Source organism: Pseudochaenichthys georgianus, chromosome 15, assembly GCF_902827115.2.
Source record: "Pseudochaenichthys georgianus chromosome 15, fPseGeo1.2, whole genome shotgun sequence".
In the NCBI taxonomy this organism is placed as follows: domain Eukaryota; kingdom Metazoa; phylum Chordata; class Actinopteri; order Perciformes; family Channichthyidae; genus Pseudochaenichthys; species Pseudochaenichthys georgianus.
Genome location: NC_047517.1, coordinates 15,282,312 through 15,299,682, shown reverse-complemented (window position 1 = coordinate 15,299,682; position 17,371 = coordinate 15,282,312). Strand labels below are relative to the sequence as shown.

Below are 17,371 nucleotides of genomic sequence, written 5' to 3'. Positions count from 1 at the left end.
ATCCATAAACTATACAATGCATGAGCACGCTCTGAGAATGTTTAATCGACTACTGTCAACTGGATTTAATAGACTGTGACTTGATTCAATGTATTAGTTTGGTGGCCTCATTCAGACAGAGACAGTGATTGGTAGACCAGCATTCCCCCCCCCCATCCCCCCCATCCCCCCCCGGAGGACAAAGCCCACCTCCAAAGTGCGAAAGAATGGGGAGAATAGAGGAATCCACCAAGCATGGCCAGGATAATGGGGGCTCCAATCTTGTGTTGACACTGAGTGCAGATTGTGGGCCCCTCATGTTTAATGGGATGCACCATTGCTGCCTACTTACAGTGTTGAGGGAAGACGGAAACTATTTGTCACGCTAAGAAATTGGAAGACCTGTCTTGACTGTAACTGCGGTTTGTGTTGATGTGAATAAATACTGGTTGTTAAAATAGTTGTCTGTTTGAGCTGCCATACTCTCTGGGAACATATGGCTCTCTAAAACTAATTAAAACCATATGACAGAGCTGCCATCATATTACCATATCTTCTCACCCACTCATCACACACATATGCAGCGCCTTCCCTCTGTCCCCCCCAACTCTCCTTCCACTCCTTTCAGACCAGATATGCAAAACTGAAGTGTGTAATTAGAAGGTTATTCCAGGCTGCTGAATGAAATGCCACTTCACTGCAATCTGAGGCACTTTTAAGGATATCAAAAATTATGCTATAGGCGACAGAAAACAGGTTCATAGGACAAATATTTCAGTGAGTTGTGTGAATAACCAAGCTGCCTGACCGGATAAACTGTTCCTTTTACCCTTCTTTTTTAAGTGTTTTTTACAGTGGTAAAGCTTTTCTAAAATCAGCATCACCCCGAGAATGCTTTTTACATTATCTGTATAATAATTCCTAAAGTGCCTTGAGCCAGGAGTGATTGAAACAGTTTTCCGAACAGCAATCGGCTGACACAAGCAGATATTTGAACACGTAACTTTTTTTTTGATAATCATTTAAATCTTAGCATCGTAATCATTTTCTTGTGTCCCATATTTTAGCTGCTTTGCGTACCTTGCCAGTGGTGTTTGTAGTCGCAGGTCCGGGATAATGCAATCATCATGGCACTGTAGAGAGGCAGCACCATAGCACAGAGACGCCAGCTACGCCCTCGACCTTTATCCGTAAAACACTGCAGCTTCCCCGCCAGGTAGAAGGAGGTGAAGCCAAGTCCGGAGAACGCAACTAGCAGGCAGAGAAAGAAAAACGTTGGTCAAGATCGAAAATTAAATACAGCATTTGTACTAGTATACCAGTGAAAACATAAACTTTGACCATGTTTCAAGGGACTTTCCTGTCCAGCAAAGTCAATAACAATGCATAATGGACAAGTGTGCAACAGTAACAGTGCAAAGCAAATATAAAATCAGAAAAGAAACAGACAGCTAAAGTGTGAAGACCAAGTATTTTAGACTTTAGAAGGTAATGAAGAAGGCGGATGAGAAATGTGCAGCTTGTCCACTGCCACCCACTCATAGGTTTCCTGTCTGAGGAGAACATTCATGAGAAAATACCTCTGCACTGAAGTCAATCAGTGTGTGACAGGTGCCTGAGAGCAGGCAGAGGTAAACACATCAGCACAACCTAAACACTGAGGAAGACTTATGAAGCTAAGGTGTGATTTCAGTCAGGAAGACTATTACTTTACTTTATGTTTATTCATTCTCGATTCTTTGTCACTCAGAGGCCTCTGATCAGCTGATAATAATAATAATAATACATTTTATTTATATAGCGCTTTTCACAACTCAAAGATGCTTTACAGTATGAGGGAGGGTAGAAAAACAAGGACAGGCAAACAAATAAATATAGTAAGATAAAATAAACAACAACAAAAAGGCAGTCAAGAGGAAGTTGATTGAGAGGGGGGGGGGGCTTATGGGTAGACAGAGTTGAAAAGATGTGTTTTGAGACGGGACTGAAAGACTGAGGGACTCAGAGTCACGGAGATCTTGGGGGAGGGAATTCCAGAGCCTAGGAGCTGCCATTGAGAAGGCTCTGTCCCCAAAGCTGCAGAGTGTGGATGTGGGAATGGATAGGAGTCCGGCTGTGGTGGATCTGAGGGACCGTGGGGGTTGATAAGGAGTGAGAAGGTGTGTGAGATAAGGGGGGGCCAGATGGTGGAGTGCTTTGTACGTGAGGACCAGCATTTTGTAGTTGATGCGATGGGAGACAGGAAGCCAGTGGAGGTCTTTGAGGACTGGGGTGATGTGATGCCATGATTTGGTATGCGTAAGGAGACGTGCAGCTGCATTTTGAACCCGTTTGAGTCTGTTGAGGGATGTAGTTCTGATGCCGTAAAGAAGTGAGTTGCAGTAGTGGAGGCGGGAGGAAATGAAGGCATGGATTAGTCGTTCGGCTGCGGGGCGGGTGAGAGAGGGTAGGATTTTTGCAATATTGCGGAGGTGGAAAAATGAGGTTTTGACTGTTTGGCGGATGTGAGGTTTGAGGGAGAGGGTGGGGTCAAAGATTACACCAAGGTTGCGTGCCTGATTGGAGGGGGAAACAATGGTGCCATCGATGGTGAGTGTTATGTTAGTGACCTTGCTGAGGGTGGATTTGGAGCCGATTAGGAGGAGTTCTGTTTTGTTGCTGTTCAGTTACCTCAGAGGAGGTTATGTTGCATCCAAGTTTTAATAGCTGTCAGACAGGAATCAATGTGGGTAAGGGGTGGGTTATGGAAGGATTTGGTGCTGAGGTAGATCTGAGTGTCATCAGCAGAGCAGTGGAAGTCCAGGTTGAAGCGGCGGAGTATCTGACCGAGGGGGAGGATGTAAATGATGAAGAGGAGGGGGCCAAGTACTGATCCTTGAGGAATGCCTTGGGTGACTGAAGCTGTGGCAGAGGAGTGGTTGGGGAGGGAGATGAAGTGGGATCGTTCAGTGAGGTAGGACTGGAGCCATCTTAGTGCAATACCTTCAATACCAATGTCCCTGAGTCGGATGAGCAGGATGTTTTGGCTCACGGTATCGAAGGCTGCACTCAGGTCGAGGAGGATGAGAATATTGAGGGAACCAGTGTCAGCAGAGGTGAGGAGGTCTTGAGGACTTTGACGAGTGCAGTTTCTGTACTGTGGTGAGGACGAAATCCAGACTGAAGGGGTTCGTAAAGCTGGTTGGTTTGGAGATGGCAGTGAATTTGTTTGGCTAGAATGCAATATTGAGAGTCCACTCTTTAAGTAAACCAACAACATTTGGCCAAGATCTCCAAAAGCCAAGCATAGTCTCATAGCTAATGTCAATTTTAAATGTGCTCTTTATCTCACTGTCAGCTGTCATTTTAGGCATTAAAGCTTCATCCAGCTACATCTACTGGATCCAGTAACGGAGGGCGTCTCAATGCTTTTTATTAATGTCCTATGGAGAACAGAAAAAGCAGTTGTTGAATGCATGGTGGGAGACTTGCTGCAATTCTTGGGTGGTCCTAATTTGCATAATGTTAACAAATATACAATCTAACTTGATACAACTTTGATCAAGCTGTCAATCTTGGCAATCTAAAAAGCATCATATTTCGGTATAGACCATTTCTCACCTTAAATGTTTTACCATAAGACTTTGGTGGATTGTTTAGACAGAATGTAAAAGAAGGCCAATGACGTTGATTCTTGCTTCAAACGGCTAGCAAAGATCAGGGTGAACAATCAGGTGCCTTCCAAGACAGGAACGTCCGCGCTTAAGCAGCCAGTTTAGTGGAGAAGCTCTTGGCCTGATCTCATGGACATCCAGCATGGATGTGCTTTCCTGAGCCAATACACATGCAGTACAAAATGTGATCCTTAATGACTGGTTTCTATGCAAATACTGCCGGACTGAGATAAGAGGGGAGACTGTCCCAAATTGAACCAAATCTCACATCAGATTAGTATAGAGCTAATGCATGTATGCATAGTTGATGCAACAATATATTCCTGTTCAGGCGCTTCCCTCTGCAGAGGCCCATTAATAAATGGTCTGAGGTCACAATGAAAGCGAAACCCCTGTATGGAAAACAAATGAGCTACTGGCTGTGCTAAATAAACTGTGCATCTTAGTTGATGGAGGTGAGTGCAAGGGTCTAATTGTGTGAATTAAAAAGTTGTGTGATAGAGCCGTAAAAGGTGGAGCTGAGACAGGGTCATTAGTTTAATGCTGCAGCAGACCAAACAACACCCATCAGCAGCCCATTTGTTGCCTAGCCCACAAACTGGCCAAGAATACTAAAGACGCCAGTACATGTGTGCAGCCTGCAGAGAGAGAGAAAGGATGGTGGGAAGAAAGGACAGAAAGTCCAGCTGTCTGAGTAGCCGCCCTGCTGTCATGGAGCAGGAGTTGGCTCCATTAACTCAGCATTTTTCATTAGGTAGTATATTGGATGGCTGGTATAGGCTGATATTGGGTTTTTAATAAAGAGTGGTAATACGGCGTCACCCATTTCGGAAATTATGGGTATAATGTAGTTTGCGTTATTGCATATAAATGTTAAATTGAATGAACGCTTTTACAAGACTGTCTAATGGGAAATTCTGATTAGATTTCATAAAGGTCTGTTTGTCCTCTCTGAAGAACCAGCACCTTACCGTGGTAGAGAGGTTTGTGTGCCCTGATGAACCTGGGGGCTGTGTTGTCTGGAACCTTGTGTTCCTGGTAGGGTCTCCCATGGCAAATTGGTCTCAGGCAAGGGGCCAGACTAAGATTGGTTCAAAAGACCTCATGAAAGGAAAAACAAGAAGTGAGGATACCCGGCCCGGAGGAAGCCCGGGGTCCCCTTCTGGAGCCAGGCCCAGAAGGAGGACTCGTCGGCGAGCGTCTGGTGGCCGGGCTTGCCACGGAGCCCGGCCGGGCCCAGCCCGAAAAGGCAACGTGGGCAACACCTCCGCTTCTCTGTCCCGCGGGCCCACCACCTACGGGAAACATCGATGGGGTCGGGTGCGCTGCCAGACGGGTGGCAGTGAAAGCGGAGGGTCTCGACGGACCAGACCCGGGCGGCAGAAGCTGGCTTTGGGGACGTGGAACGTCACCTCTCTGGGGGGGAAGGAGCCGGAGCTTGTGCGGGAGGTGGAGCGGTACCAGTTGGATCTGGTTGGGCTCACCTCTACGCACAGCGTCGGCTCTGGAACCTTACTTCTGGATAGGGGTTGGACTCTATTCTTCTCCGGAGTTGCTCAAGGTGTGAGGCGCCGGGCGGGTGTGGGGATACTCACAAGTCCCCGGTTAGGTGCTTCGTTGTTGGAGTTTACCCCAGTGGACGAGAGGGTCGCCTCCCTACGCCTGCGGGTTATGGGGGGGAAAACTCTGACTGTTGTGTGTGCTTATGCACCCAACAGCAGTTCAGAGTATTCGGCCTTCTTGGAGACCCTGGAAAGAGTCCTGTATGGGGCTCCTGAAGGGGACTCCTTAGTCTTGCTGGGAGACTTCAACGCACATGTGGGCAATGATGGAGACACTTGGAGGGGCGTGATTGGGAGGAACGGCCCCCCTGATCTGAACCGGAGTGGTGGTTTGTTACTGGACTTCTGTGCTAGTCATGGATTGGCCATAACAAACACCATGTTCGAACATAAGGATGCTCATAAGTGTACGTGGTACCAGAGCACCCTAGGCAGAAGGTCCATGATCGATTTCGTTATCGTATCATCGGACCTGAGGCCGTATGTTTTGGACACTCGGGTAAAGAGAGGGGCGGAGTTGTCAACTGATCACCATCTGGTGGTGAGTTGGGTCGAGTGGCGGGGGAAGCCTCTGGATAGACCTGGTAAGCCCAAACGTGTAGTTCGGGTGAACTGGGAACGTCTGGAGGAGGCCCAAGTTCAGGAGGCCTTCAACTCACACCTCCGGCGGAGCTTTTCGGGCATTCCTGTGGAGGTTGGGGACATTGAACCAGAGTGGTCGGTGTTCAAAGCCTCTATTGCCGAAGCCGCGGTGGGGAGCTGTGGTCTCAAGGTCTTAGGTGCCTCAAGGGGCGGTAACCCTCGAACCTCCTGGTGGACACCGGTGGTCAGGGAAGCCGTCCGACTGAAGAAGGAGGCCTTCAGGGATTTGTTATCCCGGGGGACTCCCGAAGCAGTTGCAAGGTACCGACAGGCCCGAAGGGCAGCAGCCTCATCCGTGGCCGAGGCAAAGCAGCGGGTGTGGGAGAAGTTCGGAGAAGACATGGAGAAGGACTTTCGGGCGGCACCAAAGTTGTTCTGGAAAACTGTCCGACACCTCAGGAGGGGGAAGCAGGGAACCATCCAAGCTGTGTACAGTAAGGATGGGACGTTGTTGACCTCAACTGATGGAGTGTTGGGACGTTGGAAGGAACACTTTGAGGAACTCCTGAACCCGACAACTCCGCCCTCTATGTTAGAGGCAGAGCTGGAGTATGACGGGGGATCAACGCCAATCTCCCGGGGGGAGGTCACTGAGGTCGTCAAACAACTCCACAGTGGCAAAGCCCCGGGGGTGGATGAGATCCGCCCGGAAATGCTGAAGGCTCTGGGTGTTGAGGGACTGTCATGGTTGACACGTCTCATCAACGTTGCGTGGAAGTCGGAAACGGTACCGAAGGAGTGGCAGACCGGGGTGGTGGTCCCCCTTTTCAAAAAGGGGGATCAGAGGGTGTGTGCCAATTACAGAGGCATCACACTACTCAGCCTCCCCGGGAAAGTTTACGCCAAGGTACTCGAAAGGAGGGTCAGGCCGATTGTCGAACCTCAGATTGAGGAGGAACAATGCGGATTCCGTCCTGGTCGTGGAATGACGGATCAGCTTTTTACTCTCGCAAGGATCCTGGAGGGGGCCTGGGAGTACGCTTATCCGGTCTACATGTGTTTTGTAGACTTGGAGAAGGCGTATGACCGGGTTCCCAGGGAGTTACTGTGGGAGGTGCTGCGGGAGTATGGGGTGAGGGGGTCTCTACTCAGGGCCATCCAATCTCTGTACTCCCAAAGCGAGAGCTGTGTCCGGGTCCTCGGCAGTAAGTCGGACCCATTTCCGGTGAGGGTTGGCCTCCGCCAGGGCTGCGCTTTGTCACCAATCCTGTTTGTAATATACATGGATCGGATTTCGAGGCGTAGTCGTGGGGGGGGGGGTCTGCAGTTCGGTGGACTAAGGATTGCACCACTGCTTTTTGCAGATGATGTGGTTCTGATGGCTTCATCGGTCTGCGACCTTCAGCACTCACTGGATCGGTTCGCAACCGAGTGTGAAGCGGCTGGGATGAGGATCAGCACCTCCAAATCTGAGGCCATGGTTCTCAGCAGGAAACCGATGGACTGTCCACTCCAAGTAGGGAATGAGTCCTTACCCCAAGTGAAGGAGTTCAAGTATCTCGGGGTCTTGTTCTCGAGTGAGGGATCAATGGAGCGTGAGATGGGCCGGAGAATCGGAGCAGCGGGAGCGGTATTGCAGTCGCTTTACCGCACCGTTGTGACGAAAAGGGAGCTGAGCCGGAAGGCAAAGCTCTCTGTCTACCGGGCCATTTTCGTTCCTACCCTCACCTATGGTCATGAAGGATGGGTCATGACCGAAAGAACGAGATCGCGGATACAAGCGGCCGAGATGGGTTTCCTCCGCCGGGTGGCTGGTGTCTCCCTTAGAGATAAGGTGAGAAGTTCGGTCATCAGGGAGGGACTCGGAGTTGAGCCGCTCCTCCTTCGCGTCGAAAGAAGCCAGTTGAGGTGGTTCGGGCACCTAGTTAGGATGCCACCTGGGCGCCTCCCTAGGGAGGTGTTCCAGGCACGTCCAGCTGGGAAGAGACCAAGGGGTAGACCTAGGACCAGGTGGAGGGATTATATCTCTTCGCTGGCCTGGGAGCGCCTTGGGATCCCCCAGTCAGAGCTGGTTGATGTCGCCAGGGAAAAGAAAGTTTGGGGCTCTCTGCTGGAACTGCTGCCCCCGCTACCCGACCACGGATAAGCGGGAGAAGATGGATGGATGGAAAGGTCTGTTTGTGTTTTATACTACATGTTTTATTTTTGCTGCCATCCAGCAGCCATATCCAAGTAAGCTCGTGTTAGAATGTAATGAGGGCAACATGGGCAAACAAGGGGATGTTGAAAAGTAAGCTCTGGCCACTTTTGTTGGCCCCATAAATGTTTCTGGGAGGACAACGGAAATATTTCTGCTTATCTATGGAGAGAATTGTATTTTGGGTTGTTTTTCATTAGATTGTAGAGGCTCAGAGAGGAACCCAAAGATGATGTGTTGTCCAGCTCTGAAGCATACTGACCAATTGAAAGAAACACTGCATACATTGTCATTCGATGGTCCAAAATCCAAAAAGAGAAACAACAAAAAACCAAGGGAGGCACTAGACAGATTTAAACCCAAAAACCATGTGCAACTGGGCTTGATGGTAATGTCTTTATTCATAAAGACATTTTTTGTGTTTTGTCATAAAGCAAAGTTTTGATTCATTAGAAAATGATATCAAAAGTTATGGCATTATTTAAATTAATCCTCTAGCGGTTCTCGAATATCTCTAGCAAATCTCAAGGAAATCCATTTAATTGTTGCTAATGTATTTTACTCAAAATCCAAAATGTCAAGGAGTCAGTAAATGTAAATCTCAAGTGACTATGAATGTCTGTACACAATTTGAATGGGAGTCTTTCCAATAGCTGTTAATATATTTGCAGCAGTTTCACATGAGAAAATCACACATTTCCAAAACACCTCTCCTCTCGTCTTATAGTTTCTGCAAACTGCAATTTCATGACAAAGTTAAAGATGTTTATTTATAAATGGTATCATTATCTGCCTTATATGAATAATAAGACCTTACTTATTGTTTTTTTTATCTTGTTCTGTATTCTTAATCAAATTCAGGAACAGGTTTATCAGAATCAGAAGCAGGTTTATTACCAGGTAGGTTGACACGTACGAGGAATTTGACTTTATGTCATGGTGCATAACATAACAAAAAAAGTAAACATAACAACAAATATAGTAAAATATAGCAGTATTTACATAGAAATAGAATGGAATAAAATGGAATTATATGGAATTAAATTCGACAGTAATAAAAAAAGAAAATTCATCTCCCTAATACAATTTATTTGTGAGTTTAGTACACAGGGAATCCAGCAGGTTTACCGCTATTACTTGTTATCATTATTTCATTCAGATTGATGAAGGCTGGAGCCTATCCAATAATCTTAAAGAAGAAGGCAGTGCGGACAGATCATCAAACTCTCAAAGGGTGTTTTAGACATTGCTGGTTTCAGGCTGATGGTCCATTTAAACCCACATCTCTTCTTATTTTTTTAGAATAGGGTTTTCATGGCTCAATAAGAGGTGATCAGAAAGTGCACAATATTCTGTTGGCCTCTCCGATGGTAACACAGATATAAATAGATATAGTCATTAGACCAGTGGTAATTGCATTTTAAATAGTTAAGCTATCATTAGGTGGTTTACTGTAGCATGAAACCACACTGCATACAAACAACATATTTGCACACTGAGTCATCACCTTGAGGAATACAATAATATAATTATTTGCTGGGCCATGCATTATACATGAGGGTGAAAAGCAAGTGTCTGTCCCTCGCAATCATCTAAACGTGCACAAAAACAAATTTCTACATTTGAGATTTACATAATTAACTAAGCCAGAACATTGGTAGGGTGACACAATGAATACTAGGGGTACTAAACAGCCACTGAAGGAGGCTCCTCGAGAGGCAGCAATGGATTGTGAAAGGCCAATGAGAAGGCAACCAAGGGAAAAGCGTTCTGGTCGTGAATCCGCTTCGTGAATCGAAAGCGTTGACAAGCAATTCCCGCGAGACAAAACAAAGATGCCTAATGAGTGCAGTGAGATTTTTTTTCAAAGGTTTGTTCAGAGGATACAAATGAAAAAAGTCTGAATGCACTTTTTAGGATCACTAGGGGGGATTTTTGCAATCATAGCTATACTGTATATACTGCAGTACAACATTTGATGAATAAACTCAGTAGTTCAAGGTGTACGGGATATATTAAACCGTTCTAAAATGTAGCATAGAAAACTAAATGTTCTTTTTGGGGACAGTATGATTAATATACACTTGAAACTCACTTCACTGCATGATTTGATATAACTCCCTGCAGGAATATTATAGTACTGCATAAAAATTGTCACTTTGAATGTATGCCACAGTGCCACAGACTCATTAAAAGTTCCCTTTAGAAATATTATGGTGATACAAAGAGCGAGTAAGATGCCACAAAGCACAGTAAGGTCGCATGAAATGTACTCTGTGTCATAAATATACAATGGATTACTTAACCAGAGGCATGGTTTACAAATCCATGCTCACATTGTTTCTAGAATGGTGGGGGTGGCAGGTGTCAAAGGTGAGGCAGGTATAAATGCAATGAGGTAAAAAGCAGAGAGAAATCAGTGGGAAGAGGAGTTTTTATGGATGCCGCAGTACATTTGCAGGCGTTCTCTTGAACCCGTTATGGATTTTGACAAGTGAGGAGACATTTTAAAGTAGATAAGTGCTCTTTCAAAGCAACGGGTTTGGCTGTGGATTTAAAAAGTGGAGTCATGCTCCAGTCAAACCCTCAGCTAAATCTAATAATTGTGGTAATATCAGTCTCTTTTCCTTCCTGCCCTGTATTTCTGCTGAAATAGCTATCCTGGAACTGCACACAAACGGCCTAACTGTCAAACTGCAGCGCTTCTGTTTCCCATCTCCCTTCCCTCTTTCTGTTTGGACCTTTGACCCCCTCAAGAACCGGTGGGACATCCCTCTGCCTCTTACCAGAAGCGATGAATATTAACCAACCACTTGGGCTCTGACTCTCTTATGCCCATTAACATACAGAAGCCCAACAGGAAGTCATTATTAACCCTGCATAATTGCTGTAGAACTCCTACACAAGCTCTTTGGACACTCCTAACAGCGTGAAGTGTTCATGAGTGAATTATAGCAAACACATGAGAGCAGAGGTGTAATTCTCTCCAGATACTGAATAATTCGATGGACAGTCCAAGCTTTGGTTCATTTAATAACGTCATTTATTTGCAAAGGAAAGAAGACATGTGGAGATTCAAAGATGTGATTAGGTCCGTCTCTCAGGATTCATTTCCTTTTTTTCTTAAGTGCGTAATAATTGATCATATTTAAAGGCTTAATTTGCACAGGGGGGAAATGGTGCGATGAATATGAATAAAGAGATAACCTACAGCTAATGCTACAGGTTGTGTTTGATTTACAGCTGTGTGTATCCAAGCAGTGTTTCGGGAGAGTTTGTGTTTATCTGTTGATGTTTGCTCTTTCTGGGACTTGTCTCGTCCAATTTCTATCACTTTGCTACGCGGTGAGGAAAACAAATCAAATCAAGCAGAACCGGAGTGGCTTTAAAAAAAATTGGAAACGCAATAATGGTTTGTTTGCTTGAGAAAATAGCTTTCATCAAACTCTGAATCCTTGTGTGTGTTTACATTTTGATCCAGGCTGATTCTGATGGAATAGTTAGGGTTTCATTTTACCATGAAGATTATCTTGTGAGGCACAAGGAATACAAATAGATTTATTTTACCTTTAGTACATATATAATATAATATAAGGGTTACTAATTTGTCTGAGTAAAAGCTCTGTAACGTATGTGTGGTCCAGCAAGTGTTTTCCTGGTGAAAGGGGACACAGACAGGAAATTGGATTTCTTCTGCTTTCTAGTCGCGCTGGCACACGGGTGCTCCCTGCGTCCCCATGGCACGGCTCTCTCAAACACTTTCTCACTCGCAGAGCTCCAACATAAGGCTATTAGAGCTGCCATGCAGATGGATGTAATCCATACACAGTGGTGCGGTGAATCACAGAGACGACATGTCCCACTCTGCTTTTTCTAATGGGACACAGCCAGCACTTCAAATGATTTCTATTTAAAGCAGGTGTCTGAGAAGATGTAATAATAATAATGCATTACATTTTTAATTAGAGCGCTTTTACAGGTGCTCAACGCGCTTTACAATTACACATATTAGACATGTAAGAGTCATTACTGCGGACATTACCCACAGGAGCTTGCCAAGTGTCTTGCCCAAGGACATAACGACCTGACGCAGTGGCGGCCGAGGCGGGTTTCGAACTGGAGCTCACCAACGCCCCTTGATCTGATGATCAGCACTCTAACCACTGCGCCGACCTGCGTAAGAACGCGACTTTAAAGCATCAATTTGAAATCAGACTGGACCATGAAATTACAGCGGCAGGGAAATCGTATCCATCTCGCCGCATTATTGTAACTCAAAGAGAACAATTAATCCCATGTTTGATTCCAATCAAACCTAACCTTGTTATATTCTAGGCAGAAACAGTTATTTCTGAACTCACAGGTAACATATGTAGTTTAATTAGAATATGTAATTAAAGGGCTCAAAGTGTTCAAGGATTTTCATTTCTTTTAACTTCAGATGGATGCAAACATTGGTGTGTTTACATATTCCTGCAGTACTTAGAAAGATCTGCATAATTACCTTGTAATGTGAATATGCATCTGGAGTGGAACTAAAACAAACATAAATATCAAACATGCAACAGTCCAGGCACAGTTCACTGGAAGATATGATATCTTTTTTTACATGTTGCATAATAGATAGAAGGAGGTTCAGTGTAACTCCAGGCTAAGCATTTTACTGTTGATTTTTCTGCGTCGCTAGAGCAAGACGGAAAATAATCTTCAAATAATGCAGTCACATCAGTGTGTTTCATCAAATATTTATATTTTTGTAATGCAGTCTTTACATGCCAGTTGTTTTGTGATTCCACATCTGCAGGGCCCACAGCCAGCGCTCTACTTTACATGCATCTGCTGGACAACAGGAAAGCATGTGAATTATTCAACACACTGCTAGATTGGAAACAGCTTGGAATGCAATATAGTGGAATAAGATGTCCACAGTCCTACATTGGTTTGCACAGCTAAACGCAGCAGGAAGTGAGATGAAGCGGAAACAGTAGGTGTGCCAGGTGAAAAAGACTGAACGCGCTTGACTCAATCAAGCTAACCCCCGTGCTGCCGCGCATCTCGACAGGCTGCCTGCCTGCGGGTGCATAAATTGAATGATATCTCATCTCTACATGTTGTAATTAACTTCGATGAGAGGCAGCAAAGGGATCATCACTTTGAAATGGGAAGAGAACACCTTGTAGCTACACTATCAGTCAGCACATGTACTACTTGGCGAAATGTTTTTCATATGCGGGGTTAGATTTGTCTCAATAATATTTGTGTGAACATAAAAAAAATGTGTGTGTAAATGTGTGCTTTGTAAAAGTAAAACACCTTCCTCAAATGCATTCAAAAGATTTGAAAACTCTCAAAAAAATATTGCAAATGCAAAGCGGACCTGCAAATAAGCAAAATATTTTCACAAATAAAAAAAAGATCTATGAATACTGTAATTATTTTACAAATAAAGAAAAGGAATTTGTGAATCTCTCTATAACATTTACAACTTTCGATCAGGCATTTGTGAATCCATTTTGTATTTGTCAACCAAAAATGCGCTTGTGGATCTCAAATCTCTGCTTGTGGATCTTTAAACCTTGAAATGCGGAAATGTCGTCATTAGCAGGCCATCACGTGGTTTCTGAAAATAACCGAGTGACACAAGCAGATTTTAGTAGAGACCGGCGCGAAGTTTGTCTCGATCCACAAGCAGAGATTTGAGATCCACAAGCGCATTTTTGGTTGACAAATACAAAATGGATTCACAAATCCTGATTGAAAGTTGTCAATGTTATAGAGAGATTCACGAATTCCTTTTGTTTATTTGTAAATAATTAAAGTATTCACAGATCTTTCTTTTATTTGTGAAAATATTTAGCGTAATTGCAGATCCGTTCACATTTGCATTTTTTTTGAGTTTGCAAATCTTTTGAATGCATTTGTGGAAGGTGTTTTACTTTTACAAAACACACATTTACACAAATAATTTTTATGCTCACACAAATATTATTGAGACAAATCTAACCCCATACTCAGAGCATCGAGATTAAACTGAGTGAAGACTGGAGTTGAGGTTGCGTGCAGTTTTAATGAGTCAGATATGTTTTGTATTTGTTTCACGAGTGCTGACAGGGGATCTACTTCGGCTGAGAGCTGGTACTCACAGGAGGAATGGCTGCTGGGGAAGCTCTTGCGTCCCTCGGAGACTATATCTGGCTCACCGGTGCAAAGCATCTTTGCATTTATCTGTCCATCCGGGAAACAACGGTGGAAGTAATCGGGTCTGGGTCTGAAAGAAAATAAAACCCAAAAGATGGTTTGCGTGTCTTTGATGAAGATAATTCCTGTCAAACAATGTATTACTCATAAATCTAGTAAGCGTATGCTGCAAAATGTATCATCAGTGACAGATCTTGTTTGTTTGTTAAGCATACCTGCCAACAATCAACTTGATAGTGTTTGTGAAGACTCCATTCAATGCGAGGGCCAGGGACACAGCTGGAATAAGCAGATTGACAGCCAAATAAGCGTTTTGGATTACACAGACAAGGTTGACACATTAGCAATGTGGTAGCATTCATAGAAACAGTGATGCTGTAGTAAAATGATTGATATGTTTTATCAGTGCAGTGCAGCTCTTCTGACAACATTTTCAAATTAAACAGCCAATTAGGTTGACTGGAGTTCTTTCTTGCAGCTGGACAGATGGTTGTCAGGATTAATGTGCTTATAATGTATATGCAGCAACAGTAGAAATAATGTTTTAACACAGTGCAAGCTTAAAAAACAAATATAAACACAACTAAACCTTTACACATACATAGAAATAGACACATCTCTATTTTAATGCATTGACATTTCTCCCATAGATTGTTTAATTGAGAGAATAATGTAATCCCTGTGCATCTGAATGAAACACATTGTATAACATTTCATATGCAGATATCTGTTTTTAGAGGTTATATAAATATATAGACCATAGGTTCAAGAACACATGTTGGCCTATGTATTCTGCCTCTTTTGCTTTTCAGCGTCATTCAACGGAGCTCTGCTAGAATGTAATTGTTAGTGCTAATCTGATTTAAAACAAAACAGCAAATCACGTCCATTGCCTATAGATTATGCATCTATATGCAGATTTCAATACGGTATACATTAAATCACTAACCTAAGCATAAAAAAAGGAATTGCATGTTTAACCCTTTTTTTCTTCTTCTTGACAATCCATGCAATACATTTTATTCAAAGCCATGGTGACAATGATATAGTATCTAACCTACAGTATGGGCAACATGATTGTGTGGTGTGATGGCCCACAGCCACACATGGTAAAGCAATAACACTGAACCCCTAACCTCCACTAGTTTTACCTCATTTCAGTTGAAGTCAACCACATCAATAATTAACAGCAACACATTAGATTTAAATGGTAAACCCTTTATTGATTTTAAACCTGACATTATTTAGTATATTTGCCCACATTTTTGCATAGTTAACACAGGGATTTTTTGTATTACTAACTATATTTGCGTTACATGGTTGTTAGGGGAGGTTCCTTCCTGGTTCAGCAAAAGGCATGGCTGAGGGCTGAGGACTCAAGTAGTGCAAGCAGCCAATTGGGCCAAATTGGGACAAACCATGTACTTCAATGTCAGAGGGGGGGATTTGGGTTTTGTCAGTGTCAGTTTGTATTGTGTTTATCTTTATTACCCCTTGTTTTATATTTGGTTTAGCCAATCCACTATATATGTTCCATTTTGCATCATTGTCGTCATACATATTTTGGGTAAATAAAAAAAAAAAACAGTTTAACTCCTGTTTCATTTGACTCAGTGCTTGGTCCCAAATGAATGAGAAATGCTCCAAACTGTTTGGTTTCATGCTGGTAAGTATCAATCAGATATTTCATTATGAGAAAAGTGTCTCTACAGTCTACAATTTCACCCACTTAGAGCCAATCTAACTGTAAAGCAATTACTGCCTCTGCTCAACTTGTGGTAATGGGAAACGGAAGGACTGCCTTTGGTTGTCAGGTAGGCATTGCACTGTACATTCATTTAATTAGCTCTGAGCCAAGCCACTGGGGCTCATTAGCTGATACCTGCCCTCACAGGTTAATCCCAGTGGCCTGAGGTTCAATTGAATGCACCCCATGTCGCAAGAGCGCAAACCCATTATCCTGCTGAGCTGCAGGGGCAAACTCAATATTATTTAACAGCTTGTTAATTGGGGCAAACTCTGCAGATGAAATGAAAATGATCCAGTTGACCGGTTGAAAAATAGAACATTAACTTGCAATGAGTTCCCTTTGACCAGATCGCTCTTGGTGTGAGGAGGCATTATTGTAATAAACTCAGCTCATATAAAGTATAGCCTCTGAGCGTTTTCTTATTATGATCATTAAAGTATACATTCATTTTGGATGGCCAACAGCAACAGTAGCACTAACACAGCTTTGGCAGTTCAGTTTGTACTGCACTTATGCCGTTGTGACACTTATGACATCAAAAGAGCGTTAGCTAGAGTAGCACAGCTCATAAAGGAGACTTCCTCTAACCTTGTGGCATATTTTAGTAATGTATTATTGTGGGTGTAAAGTATATTCTGCCTTGCACTGGTGGAATGGAACACAGTACATTTACTCATGTCCAATTCTGAGGTACTTGTATTTTCATTTTATGATTTTATTATTGATATATGTTATACTTCTACTCAAATACATTCTGGAGGCAATATTGTATGTTACTCTACTACATCTATCTGACAGATTTACCTACTATAGATTTAGTTATTAACAAGCACAACATATTTATTTAGTAGAGAATAATAGATAATAAAAGAGAAACACTGACTTATAATTATAGATACAGTATACTGCAGGTAAGGTATTAAAATACGCTCCACCATTACTAGCGGTGATAAACACATTAATACATCAATAATCCAACAATTTAATGGAATGATTCTCAATTTTACACATGACGAGTTCTCTTCAATGTTGGAACTTTTATGAAGACGTTTGCACTTTTTTCTGAGTAAGATTAAATGCATGACTTTCTCACAAGCCTCACTCATTTTGAATGGTATAAGGAAACTCATTTGGTCACATTAACCCTACCACAGAGTTTGCATTATTGAATGCCATGGGCAGAGGTGGGAAGTAGTGGAGTACAAATACTTTGTTACTGTACTTAAGTAAATTGTGCTGGTATCAGTACTTTACTCCACTACTTACTGACAACTCTTTACTTGTACTTTTTACATTTTTAAACATGAATACCTGTACTTTCTACCTCTTACATTTTCAAAACAGGTTTGTTACTTTAGTTTTAATCTGTGTTTCATTACATTTAAAAGAGCACTCTTCCGAATGCTCAAAGCGCTTTACATTACATATTACACATATCAGACATGTAACA

The 17,371-nt window shown here is 43.2% G+C and overlaps 1 protein-coding gene across 1 annotated transcript in view; it reads right to left on the bottom strand.

Moving 5' to 3' along the window:
• Positions 1–17,371, bottom strand: part of plpp4 (phospholipid phosphatase 4) — a 99,778-nt gene that overhangs the window by 4,391 nt on the left and 78,016 nt on the right. Inside the window, 3 exon segments of the mRNA XM_034101445.2 lie at positions 1,060–1,230; positions 14,117–14,241; positions 14,387–14,450. Coding sequence (XP_033957336.1) covers positions 1,060–1,230; positions 14,117–14,241; positions 14,387–14,450 — 360 coding nt within the window.